This window comes from Oncorhynchus gorbuscha, linkage group LG12 (genome assembly GCF_021184085.1).
Source record: "Oncorhynchus gorbuscha isolate QuinsamMale2020 ecotype Even-year linkage group LG12, OgorEven_v1.0, whole genome shotgun sequence".
Lineage (NCBI taxonomy): Eukaryota > Metazoa > Chordata > Actinopteri > Salmoniformes > Salmonidae > Oncorhynchus > Oncorhynchus gorbuscha.
This window is the reverse complement of record NC_060184.1, coordinates 70,310,256-70,323,968: the sequence shown is the minus strand read 5'-3', so window position 1 is coordinate 70,323,968 and position 13,713 is coordinate 70,310,256. Positions and strand designations below refer to the sequence as shown.

Sequence of the window (13,713 nt, the reverse complement as noted above, 5' to 3'; positions counted from 1 at the left end):
ATTAAAATAAAAGGTAGGGGCATGGATCACAAAACCAGTCAGTATCTGATGTGACCACCATTTGCCTCATGCAGCGCCACACATCTCCTTTGCATAGAGTTGATCAGGTTGTTGATTGTGATCTGTGGAATATTGTCCCACTCCTCTTCAATGGCTGTGCGAAGTTGCTGGATTTTGGCGGGAACTGGAACACGCTGTCGTACATGTCGATCCAGAGCATCCTAAACATGCTCAATGGGTGACATGTCTGGTGAGGATGCAGGCCATGGAAGAACTGAATTTTCAGCTTCCAGGAATTGTGTGCAGATCCTTGCGACATGGGGCTGTGTATAATTATGCTGAAACATGAAGTGATGGCAGTGGATGAATGGTATGACAATGGGCCTCAGGATCTCATCACGGTGCCTCTGTTCATTCAAATTGTTATCGATAAAATGCAATTGTGTTCGTTGTCTATAGCTTATGCCTGCCCATATCATAACCCCAGCAACACCATGGTGCACTCTGTTCACAATGTTGACATCAGCAAACCGTTTACCCACACAACACCATACTCACTGTCTGCTATCTGCCCGGTACAGTTGAAACCAGGATTCATCTGTCAAGAGCGTGCCAGTGGCCATCGAAGGTTAACGTTTTCCCACTGAAGTCGGTTACACCGTCGAACTGCAGTCAGGCCAAGACCCTGGTGAGAACAAGGAGCACACAGATGAGCTTTGCAGAGTTTCCTGACAGTTTGTGCAGAAATTCTTTGATTGTGCAAACCCACAGTTTCATCAGATGTCCGGGTGGCTGGTCTCAGACGATCAATTTTTTTCAGTGTAACAATTTACTATTTTTTTAATGTGAACTGTTTGTGAACTCGTTCTTGCCATTGGGCCTGGGCATCAGACTGCAGAGCCATTTATGGGAATCCTTATGGGAATCCTAAATAAGTTCAGGAGAAAAAAATGTGCTTAACAAGTCACATATACATTGCATGGCAATAATTAAAAAATATATATGACTACCTCCTCTCTGTACCTTATCTCTGTACATATATATAATTGTATAAGGTCTCTCAGTCGAGCAGTGAATTTCAACCACAAAGAACAGGGAACCTCATAGAATGACAGATATTGGTAGATGGGTAGTTATTAAGCGTGAAGACGTTATTAATGACACTTTGGATGGTGTATCAATACACCCAGTCACCACAAAGATACAGACGTCCTTCTTAACTCCGTTGCCGGAGAGGAAAGAAACCGCTCAGGAAATTCACCATGAGGCCTTTAAAATGGTGACTTTAAACCAGTTACAGAGTTTAATGGCTGTTCTTGGAGAAAAGTGAGGATGGACCAACATTGTAGTTACTCCACAATACTAACCTAATTGACAGAGTAAAAAGAAGGAAGCCTGTACAGAATAAACATATTCCAAAACTTGAATCCGGTTTGCAACAAAGGCGCTAAAGTAATGTGGCACAGCAATTACCACTTTGTATTCAAGACAAAAAGTTATATTTGGGGCAAATCTAATACAACACATTTTTCTGAATACCACTCCATATTTTCAAGCATAGTTGTGGCTGCATCATGTTATTGGGATGCTTGTAATCGTTAAGGACTGGGGAGTTTTCGGTATAAGACAGAAACAGAATGGAGCTAAGCACAGATAAAATCTTAGAGGAAAACCTGGTTCAGTCTAATTTCCACCAGACACTGGGAGATGATTTCACCTTTCAGCAGGACAATAACCTAAAACACAAGGCCAAATCTACACTGGAGTTGTTTACCAAGAAGACAGAGAATGTTGGCGTTACAGTTTTGACTTAAATTTACTTGAAAATCTATGGCAAGACCTGAAAATGCTTGTCTAGCAATGATCAACAATGAATTTGACAGAATTTTGTTTTAGGAATAATGGGCAAATGTCACCTAGAAAGACTCACAGTTACAATCGCTGCCGAAGGTGTGTCACAACTCCTACCGCAGGTGACTCGACTCCCCTTCCTGTTCGGGTGGCGCTCGGAGGTCACCGGTCTACTAGCTGCCACTGACCCTTTTTTTCCCCCTAGTCTGTTTATTAGTTACACCTGTGTTTAGTTAGGTTAATTGGTTGGGCCTGCTGGGTGTGCGTGATTGTTTTCTGTGTACTATTGTGCACGACTGTAAGACACAGTTGTCTGTGTATGTATGTTTTTCTGGACTGTTTAGTTCTCCGTGTTTTGGGGCATTTGTTTTGGGTGGCTGTCAGGACCCGGTTACGAACCCAGGTCTCCGGAGTGAGAAACAGTCACTAAACCAACTGAGCCACGAATAGTCAGCAGAACCCAGAAGATGAGGCAGACACAGCAGTACTTGAGACGGTGTATTTAATGAAGTAAAAAAGTGAAGTTCTTCAGGAAAACATGTAACTCCACAACCTCAAAAGGAATTCCACAAGAACAAAGGTAATCCTCCAAGACAAAAAGGTAAATCCACAAGGTGGAAGGTATAGCACAAAAAGCCTCAAAAGATACTCAAAAACAAACAAACAAGAACAAAAAACAGAATTCCACAAGAGAGTCCACCGGGATCAACAAGAGTTCACAGAGAACTAGGGCTGGGTGCTAACATACAAACACAGAGCAAAGAATTGAGTAAAACAAAGGGTTTAAATACAATCAGTGGAAACGAGGCACAGGTGCAAATAATAATGGGGATCAAGGGAAAACAAAAGGTCAAAAGGCACAATGGGGGCATCTAGTGACCAAAAACCGGAACAACCCTGGCCAAATCCTGACAGGTGGCGTCGTTTTCACCGGTGTGGTGAATTAAAAGTATTGCTACCTTGAACTCTCTGTTTCCTGCGCCTGACTTCTTCCTCCACTACACCCCGGGCATTACAAGGTGCTTCTACAAAGTGTTAACTCGGGCGTGAATACTTACTGTATGTTAATGAGATATTCCTGTAATTAAATTTCAATACATTTGCAAAAAAGTCTAATTTTGTTTTCAAATTCTCATTATGGGGTACTGTATGTAAAATCTATTTAATCCATTTTGAATTCAGGCTGTAACACAAAACAATGTGCAATAAGTCAAGGGGTATGAATACTTTCTGAAAGCATCCCAACCATACTGTGCCATCGGAAACAAGCATGGTAACAAGCGTTCATTGTTACCCCTCTGTAATTACAGACTGCAGTTACCATCAGATACACGTTATTACAGTGTAACTATGTATTATTACAATTGTACAATACTTGTTCATGTAATTACATATGTAATAAACTGTAATAAGGAGCCCTTAAATGAAGGGTTACTCTTTCGAATTATAGAAAGATCCGTCCTGAAACAGCTTTGCAACGCATACAGTAGATACAAATAACTCTGAGTGAAAGCCTTGTTCTCTCAGAAACCCACAGTACGGCAGCTAGGTGAAGTGCTGACACTGTTCATGTATGTGTCTGTTTGGAGGAGACTGATGCAGGAGCTACAGATGCTCTCGCTTGGCTGTCAAAGATGATAAGCGGCCAGGCAGCGCTTTCCCTCTTAGTGAATGCAGAATGGCGTCCGGGTCACGGTGTGAGCCTGACATGTTGTGGGGATATGGGAGGTGACAGATGACAGAGTCGGTTGCCACTGACTGCAGCACCATCTTGGACAGTATTTATCTCCACCTCAATGTCCTAGATGGAGAGGGATCTGGACAGAATTTGACTTGGCATCAAATAGAAGTGTGTAAGTTAATATGCATGTATCACACTACAATGCTACCCCATGATATTGACCTGTCAAAGTTTAAGATGTTCGATCATAACAATACAGATTACACTTGGACAAAATATGTTGCTTCATCGGCGTCACTTTAATTAATTGATGTTAATCTTTAATTTCCATTCAGTTCCCAGCTATAATTGAACTATGAGTAAACATTGTTCAAACGCACGCACACACACGCACACACATATATTAAAACTATTCTAGAAACTTTAAATAACTGACTAGTCCAAACGATAAGGATGATACAGCACATATGGCCAGAACATTATCTCTCCTGTTCATGACACAAACACTTCTCCTGTTGATGCAGGTGTAAAGCTTATTTCCTGCAATTCTACACATTTTGTCATGGGTGTAGTTTAGACAATATTTGTCACGTTCGTCGTATATAGAGGAGACCAAGGCGCACCGTGATGAGAATACATTCTTCTTTTAATGAACGAAGAACACTTAACAAACTATACAAAACAACAAAACTAACGTGAAGCTATGAACAACGAGTGCAGACACAGGCGACTACACATAGACAATAACCCACAAACTATCCAAGGTATATGGCTATCTAAATATGGTTCCCAATTAGAGACAACGATAAACAGCTGCCTCTGATTGAGAACCAATCTAGGCAACCATAGATATAAAAACAAACGAAACTAGAAAAAAAAACATAAACATACAAAAACCCTAGAAAACCCTAAACGCATACCACCCTCGTCACACCCTGACCTAACCAAAATAATAACGAAAACAAAGATAACTAAGGTCAGGGCGTGACAATGTTGCATTTTTAAAGCAAATTTGATTGCAATTCAATACATTTTGACATTTAATCCAAGTAAAAATTCCCTGTTTTAGGTCAGTTAGGATCACCACTTTATTTTAAGAATGTGAAATGTCAGAAAAATAGTAGTGATTTATTTCAGCTTTTATTTCTTTCATCATATTCCCAGTGGGTCAGAAGTTTACATTCACTCAATTAGTATTTGGTAGCATTGCCTTTAAATTGTTTAACTTGAGTCAAACGTTTTGGGTAGCCATCCACAAGCTTCCCACAATAAATTGGGTGAATTTTGGCTCATTCTTCCTGACAGAGCTGGTGTAACTGAATCAGGTTTGTAGGCCTCCTTGCTCGCACACGCTTTATCAGTTCTGCCCACAAATTTTCTATAGGATTGAGGTCAGGGCTTTGTGATGGCCACTCCAATACCTTTACTTTGTTGTCCTTAAGCCATTTTGCCTCAACTGCACCAATCCCTCCTGCAGCAAAGCATCCCCACAACATGATACTGACATCCCCGTTTTACAGTGGAGATGGTGTTCTTTGGCTTGCAAGCCTCCCCCTTTTTCCTCCAAACATAACGATGGTCATTATGGCCAAACAGTTTTATTTTTGTTTCATCAGACCAGAGGACATTTCTCCAAAAAGTACTATCTTTGTCCCCATATGCAGTTGCAAACTGTAATCTGGCTTTTTATGGCGGTTTTGGAGCAGTGGCTTCTTCCTTGCTGAGCGGCCTTTCAGGTGATGTCGATATAGGACTCGTTTTACTGTGGATATTGTCACACCCTGACATTAGTTATCTTTGTTTTCTTTATTATTTTGGTTAGGTCAGGGTGTGACGAGGGTGGTATGTGTAGTTTCTGTATTGTCTAGGGTTTTTTGTATGTCTAGGTTTTGTATATCTGGGTGTTTATATGACTATGGTTGCCTAGATTGGTTCCCAATCAAAGGCAGCTGTTTATCGTTGTCTCTGATTGGGGACCATATTTAGGTAGCCATATTACTTGGGTATTTTGTGGGTTATTGTCTATGCGTAGTGGCATGTCAGCACTTGTGTTATAGCTTCACGTTCGTTTTGTAATTTTGTTTCGTGTTTTTCATTTAATAAAGTAGAATGTATTCATATCACGCTGTGCCTTGGTCTCCTCGTTATGACGACCGTGACAGATATGGATACTTTTGTACATGTTTCCTCCAGCACCTTTGCAAGGTCCTTTGCTGTTCTGGGATTGATTCGCAGTTTTTGCACCAAAGTACTTTCAGTGTGGTAAGTGTTAATGTTATTTTATTGGAACAGAAACATTAAACAAAATAAGAGTGAACCAAAACGAAACAGTCCTGTAAGGTGCAGCAACACAAAACAGAACTACCCACAACCCATCGTGGGAAACAGGCTGCCTAAGTATGGTTCTCAATCATAGACAACGATAAACAGCTGCCTCTGATTGGGAACCATACCAGGCAAAACACAGAAATACAAAAACATAGAACAGCACATAGAATTCCCACCCCAACTCACGCCCTGACCAAACTAAAATAGAGACATAAAAAAGGAACTAAGGTTAGGACGTGACATTATGCTTCACACATGACTCTGCCCTTGTGCTGTAGAATTGGTGAATTTTGTCTCTTGTATAATCAATTCTATGCATTAATTAATACTGGATTAAGCGTCAATTTTAATTTCGTTAGTTATTTTCCAACAGTCCCTCCATCTTGTGCCAATACCAGTTATTTTCAAGTCTTGGTTCCAATAGTTTATCATTTTTTCCAAGAGATTGTCAGTTGGATAGATGTTTTGTATATCTTACCTATTATATGAAAACCTTTTCGGACTCAAATAGGATTCCCTCAAGATTGCTCTGATATCCAAAATATTTCAAATCATAATTTCGAGACCTGAAACTTTTTATGAATTTAAAAATATCTACATTGGTCAGTCCAAAATTGCTAAGTAAATCTGTCATGGGAATGTTTTGTTTCCTATTACCATGTCACACCCTTATCTGTTTCCCTTGTGCTTGTCTCCACCCCCTCCAGGTGTCACCCATCTTCCCCATTATCCACCTGTGTTTTCTCTCTGTCTGTGACAGTTCTTGTTTTGTCAAGTCGACCAGCGTGTTACTCCTGCTCCCGCTTTTTCTTTCAGTTCCTTGCCTGCCTTGACTCTGAACCCGCCTGCCTGACCATACTGCCTGCCCTGACCTCGAGCTTGCCTGCCACTGTACCTCCTGGACTCTAACCTTGTTTTGCCTGTCCACAACCATTCTCTTGCCTGCCCCTTGGATACTAATAAATATCAGAGATTCAAACCCTGTGCCCTTAATGTATTAACCAAGATTTACAGTTTCTATGCCTTCAGTTTTCCATGTGGACCAATTTATCAGTGAATTCTGAAAAGCTATCCAAGGATTGTTCATTAGGGTTGTGTTTTTAGGGAGGGGATTAGTTATTGTATAAAATGTTTCATTTTCGTCCATATTGTTATAGTGTTCTTGACTATGAAGTTGTTAATGTTCTTCGCTTTATCCTTTTGAAAATAGACATGTAAAAAGATTCCTGGGATGAACATACACATGCTGTCACGACTAGTCAAGGTGGGTGGAATCAGGCGCAGAGAGCAAATAATGAATAAAGGTTTATTCTCCGGTGAACAACAAATAAACACGGACAACCCAAAAATACAAACAGGGTGAAAATATCCAAAACAGGAATAAACAGACAAACCGGAGAAATAAAACACAAAAACACCGACAGCCGAAATGTCAAAAACAAACAATCCCGCACAAAACAAGGGCGGGACAACCTACATTATATACAGATATTAATAAACTAACACACAGGTGAAAACAATCAGACAAAACCAACAGATAACCGAAAAGGGATCGGTAGTGGCTAATAGGACGGTGACGACGACCGCCGAGCACAGCCCGAACGGGCAGGAGAGCCAACCTCGGCGGAAGTCGTGACAGTACTCCCCTCTGACGCGCGGCTCCCGCAGCGCGCCGCCACCGTCCTCGAGGACGACCCGGAGGACGAGGTGCTGGGCGATCCGGGTGGAGGCGGTGGAAATCTATCAGGAGAGAAGGGTCCAAAATGTCCCTCACCGGAACCCAGCATCTCTCCTCCTCTTTAGTACATTTAATTATATGTCACAAGTAAAATCCCTGGGTAGCGAGTTGATACAATTCCAAGTCTGGAAGATTAAAACCACCCTCAGACCTAAGAAAATGTTAAACTTTCCTTTTAATTCTGTTTTATATGCCCATATCAAGTCGGCTATGACCACATAACCGACTTGGTCGGGTAATTGGTCGGGTAATCTTTTGGTCGGGTAATTGTTATTACCGAGAATAAATATACAATCTTTCGGAGCCATGCCATTTTTTTTTTTCAAAAAATAACTTTTTCTCCACAATTTCGTGGTATGCATGTCACGTTCTGACCTTTTATTTCCTTTGTTTTGTATTTATTTTAGTATGGTCAGGGTGTGAGTTGGGTGGGCAGTCTATGTTTGTTTTTCTATGTTTTGGGGTATTTCTATGTTTCGGCCTAGTATGGTTCTCAATCAGAGGCAGGTATCATTAGTTGTCTCTGATTGAGAATCATACTTAGGTAGCCTGGGTTTCACTGTGTGTTAGTGGGTGATTGTTCCTGTCTCTGTGTTTTGCACCAGATAGGACAGTTTTGGGTTTTCACGTTTCTTGTTTTTGTTAGTTTGTTCATGTGAAGTGCTTTATTAAACATGAATCAAAATAACCACCCCGGGGGGCGAGAGAGACCGGGCAGGCACCGTGTTAGGCTGTGAAGTGCACGGTGTCCCCAGTGCGGGTGCATAGCCCGGTGCGGTACATTCCAGCTCCGTGTATCGGCTGGGCTAGAGTGGGCATCGAGCCAAGTGCCATGAAGCCGGCTCTACGCATCTGGTCTCCAGTGCGTCTCCTTGGGCCAGCTTACATGGCACCAGCCTTGCGCATGGTGTCCCCGGTTCGCCTGCATAGCCCAGTGCAGGCTATTCCACCTCGCCGCACTGGCAGGGCGACTGGGACCATTCAACCGGGTAAGGTTGGGCAGGCTCGGTGCTCAAGAACTCCAGTGCGCCTGCACGGTCCGGTCTATCCGTCACCACCTCCACGCACCAGCCCTCCAGTGGCAGCCCCCCGCACCAGGCTGTCTCTCCAGCTCATCCTTACAGAGGCTCCCGCCTCTCCAGCGCTGCCGGAGCATTCCTCCTCTCCAGCGCTGCCAGAGCCTTCCTCCTCTCCAGCGCCGCCTGAGCCACCCGTCTGCCCAGCGCCGCCTGAGCCACCCGTCTGCCCAGCGCCGCCTGAGCCACCCGTCTGCCCAGCGCCGCCTGAGCCGCCCGTCTGCCCAGCGCCGCCTGAGCCGCCCGTCTGCCCAGCGCCGCCTGAGCCGCCCGTCTGCCCAGCGCCGCCTGAGCCGCCCGTCTGCCCAGCGCCGCCTGAGCCGCCCGTCTGCAAGGGGCCGCCAGTGCCGCCAGTCTGCAAGGGGCCGCCAGTGCCGCCAGTCTGCAAGGGGCCGCCAGTGCCGCCAGTCTGCAAGGGGCCGCCAGTGCCGCCAGTCTGCAAGGGGCCGCCAGTGCCGCCAGTCTGCAAGGGGCCGCCAGTGCTGCCAGTCTGCAAGGGGCCGCCAGTGCCGCCAGTCTGCAAGGGGCCGCCAGTGCCACCAGTCTGCCAGGGGCCGCCAGTCAGCCAGGGGCCGCCAGTGGCCCTCAGCCAAGAGCCCTTCAGCCCAGAGCCGCCAGAGCCCCTCAGCCCAGAGCCGCCAGAGCCCCTCAGCCCAGAGCCGCCAGAGCCCCTCAGCCCAGAGCCGCCAGAGCCCCTCAGCCCAGAGCCGCCAGAGCCCCTCTGCCCAGAGCCGCCAGAGCCCCTCTGCCCAGAGCCGCCAGAGCCCCTCAGCCCAGAGCCGCCAGAGCCCCTCTGCCCAGAGCCCCTTAGCCCAGAGCCGCCAGAGCCCCTCAGCCCAGAGCCACCAGAGCCCCTCTGCCCAGAGCCGCCAGAGCCCCTCAGCCCAGAGCCGCCAGAGCCCCTCAGCCCAGAGCCACCAGAGCCCCTCTGCCCAGAGCCGCCAGAGCCCCTCAGCCCAGAGCCGCCAGAGCCCCTCTGTCCAGAGCTTCCGCCCCTCTGTCCAGAGCTTCCGCCCCTCTGTCCAGAGCTTCCGCCCCTCTGTCCAGAGCTTCCGCCCCTCTGTCCAGAGCTTCCGCCCCTCAGTCCATTGGGGCGGCACACAGGAACTATGGCGAACCCAGGTAGGAGACCTGAGCCAACTTCCTGTGCTTACCGGGGGACGTGTTATGCTGTCGCATCGCTACAACTCCCATACGGGCTCAGGAGAGACGACGGTCGTAAGATTTATGGGGAAATGTTTCCATTTAATTAGATCTGCTTTCATATTGTTGAATAATGGGATAAAGTTATCTTCATATATTTGTAGTTTGTTGTAAGGATACCCCCCCACTTTGTGCAATTTCCGCCTGAAGACATACCCTACTCTAACAGCCTGTAGCTCAGGCCCAGAAGCAAGGATATGCATATTCTTGTTACCATTTGATTAAAAACACTCTGAAGTTTGTGTAAATGTGAATTGAATGTAGGAGAATATAACACAATAGATCTGGTAGAAGAAAATACAAGGAAATAAACAGGCGTTTTTCAGTTATTTTATTGTTGTAGCATCTTTAAAATCAACAAGAACATTTACATTTACATTTAAGTCATTTAGCAGACGCTCTTATCCAGAGCGACTTACAAATTGGTGCATTCACCTTATGACATCCAGTGGGACAGTCACTTAACAATAGTGCATCTAAAACTTAGGGGGGGGTGGGGTGAGAGGGATTACTTAACCTATCCTAGGTATTCCTTAAAGAGGTGGGGTTTCAGGTGTCTCCGGAAGGTGGTGATTGACTCCGCTGTCCTGGCGTCGTGAGGGAGTTTGTTCCACCATTGGGGGCCAGGGCAGCGAACAGTTTTGACTGGGCTGAGCGGGAGCTGTACTTCCTCAGTGGTAGGGAGGCGAGCAGGCCAGAGGTAGATGAACGCAGTGCCCTTGTTTGGGTGTAGGGCCTGATCAGAGCCTGGAGGTACTGAGGTGCCGTTCCCTCACAGCTCCGTAGGCAAGCACCATGGTCTTGTAGCGGATGCGAGCTTCAACTGGAAGCCAGTGGAGAGAACGGAGGAGCGGGGTGACGTGAGAGAACTTGGGAAGGTTGAACACCAGACGGGCTGCGGCGTTCTGGATGAGTTGAAGGGTTTAATGGCACAGGCAGGAGCCCAGCCAACAGCGAGTTGCAGTAATCCAGACGGGAGATGACAAGTGCCTGGATTAGGACCTGCGCCGCTTCCTGTGTGAGGCAGGGTCGTACTCTGCGGATGTTGTAGAGCATGAACCTACAGGAACGGGCCACCGCCTTGATGTTAGTTGAGAACGACAGGGTGTTGTCCAGGATCACGCCAAGGTTCTTGGCGCTCTGGGAGGAGGACACAATGGAGTTGTCGACCGTGATGGCGAGATCATGGAACGGGCAGTCCTTCCCCGGGAGGAAGAGCAGCTCCGTCTTGCCGAGGTTCAGCTTGAGGTGGTGATCCGTCATCCACACTGATATGTCTGCCAGACATGCAGAGATGCGATTCGCCACCTGGTCATCAGAAGGGGAAAGGAGAAGATTAGTTGTGTGTCGTCTGCATAGCAATGATAAGAGAGACCATGTGAGGTTATGACAGAGCCAAGTGACTTGGTGTATAGCGAGAATAGAAGAGGGCCAAGAACAGAGCCCTGGGGGACACCAGTGGTGAGAGCGCGTGGTGAGGAGACAGATTCTCGCCACGCCACCTGGTAGGAGCGACCTGTCAGTAGGACGCAATCAAGCGTGGGCCGCGCCGGAGATGCCCAACTCGGAGAGGGTGGAGAGGAGGATCTGATGGTTCACAGTATCGAAGGCAGCCGATAGATCTAGAAGGATGAGAGCAGAGGAGAGAGAGTTAGCTTTAGCAGTGCGGAGCGCCTCCGTGATACAGAGGAGAGCAGTCTCAGTTGAATGACTAGTCTTGAAACCTGACTGATTTGGATCAAGAAGGTCATTCAGAGAGAGATAGCGGGAGAGCTGGCCAAGGACGGCACGTTCAAGAGTTTTGGAGAGAAAAGAAAGAAGGGATACTGGTCTGTAATTGTTGACATCGGAGGGATCGAGTGTAGGTTTTTTCAGAAGGGGTGCAACTCTCGCTCTCTTGAAGACGGAAGGGACGTAGCCAACGGTCAGGGATGAGTTGATGAGCGAGGTGAGGTAAGGGAGAAGGTCTCCGGAAATGGTCTGGAGAAGAGAGGAGGGGATAGGGTCAAGCGGGCAGGTTGTTGGGCGGCCGGCCGTCACAAGACGCGAGATTTCATCTGGAGAGAGAGGGAGAAAGAGGTCAGAGCACAGGGTAGGGCAGTGTGAGCAGAACCAGCGGTGTCGTTTGACTTAGCAAACGAGGATCGGATGTCGTCGACCTTCTTTTCAAAATGGTTGACGAAGTCATCTGCAGAGAGGGAGGAGGGGGGAGGGGGCGGAGGATTCAGGAGGGAGGAGAAGGTGGCAAAGAGCTTCCTAGGGTTAGAGGCAGATGCTTGGAATTTAGCGTGGTAGAAAGTGGCTTTAGCAGCAGAGACAGAGGAGGAAAATGTAGAGAGGAGGGAGTGAAAGGATGCCAGGTCCGCAGGGAGGCGAGCCTCCATTTCCGCTCGGCTGCCCGGAGCCCTGTTCTGTGAGCTCGCAATGAGTCATCGAGCCACGGAGCGGGAGGGAGGAGGACCGAGCCGGCCTGGAGGATAGGGGACATAGAGAGTCAAGGGATGCAGAGAGGGAGGAGAGGATGGTTGAGGAGGAGGCAGAATCAGGAGATAGGTGGGAGAAGGTTTGAGCGGAGGGAAGAGATGATAGGATGGAAGAGGAGAGAGTAGCGGGGGAGAGAGAGCGAAGGTTGGGACGGCGCGATACCATCCGAGTAGGGGCAGTGTGGGAGGTGTTGGATGAGAGCGAGAGGGAAAAGGATACAAGGCAGTGGTCGGAGACTTGGAGGGGAGTTGCAGTGAGGTTAGTGGAAGAACAGCATCTAGTAAAGATGAGGTCATCAACATATTCAGTTATGATACTCTGGATACTTTTACATGAGAGAATAACCAGGCAACCAGGCAACAGTATTTCCCCAAAGTTTCAGACAGATGCCTCTAGGAATGAGTGAGGTACATGCCATTGGGTATGTAGTCACCCAGGTGTCCCTCACAAGTTTCCCAAATGTACCCAAGTGGCCGAATTGGTACATGGGTACATTGCTGAAAATAACTATATACAAAATTTTTAAAAAATATTCACACATACCCGGAAACATATATTTTGGAAAATTGAAGAAAAAAATGAACATTTCCAAAATGTTTCGGTTAGGCTATAGAAATGGATTATATGAACAAAACAACCCTTTATTGTTTCGTGGTGACCTTTACTGTTGCCAAAAGAAGAAGATATTCAAAGGTAATTGATGAATTTTAGTGCAATTTTTGACTTTTGTGAAAAATGTACTTTGCTGTAACTTACCCAATGTGTTGTCTACTGATCAATAAGCGGATTGGCTGGATTTTTTTTTAAATCTGACATGGTGACTGGATTAGCAAGAGGTTTAGCTTTCATTTGGTGTGCTGCATTTCTGATTTAATTGAAGTTCAATATTTTTGATAATTACATATTAGGCAATTTATGTAGAAACGTTCCCAACTGGGAACGGGTTTCCCCAACAGGTTAAGCGTCCTTCTTTATTTAAAGGGGAGATCAAGCTGATCTTAGTTGTTAGGCCTATTACTATTTTGTACTGTTTATCAAAAGTTTTGGGAAAAACTTGTCAATAATCAACTGACTGGCTTTCTTGATGTCTATAGTATTCTCTCTAGTATGCAATCTGGTTTCCACTCAGGTTATGGATGTGTCACTGCAACCTTAAAGGATTGTTGTAGCTTTTGAGTTATTTTTATTTGTCATATTGCCTCTCTGACTGCAATATATAAAGTCAGAACATCTGTTAAATAAAGGTTAAATAAAATAAATATTGCCTTTTCATTTATTTAGTATTTTTGAGTATTCTGAAATTGTTATATTGCTAAAATGATTTTTAGCAATATGGCATAGATATATGGCAT

The 13,713-nt window shown here is 46.0% G+C and overlaps 1 protein-coding gene across 1 annotated transcript; it reads left to right on the top strand.

The window, feature by feature from the left end:
* Positions 1-7,091: 7,091 nt before the first annotated feature.
* On the top strand, positions 7,092-9,627 carry LOC123990416 (vegetative cell wall protein gp1-like; the record flags this gene model as incomplete). The annotated part of the gene is made up of 2 exons (XM_046290966.1): positions 7,092-7,124; positions 9,319-9,627. Coding segments are annotated over exons 1-2 (342 nt in total), but the record flags the coding sequence as incomplete, so codon positions are not given.
* Between the last annotated feature and the right edge of the window lie 4,086 nt (positions 9,628-13,713).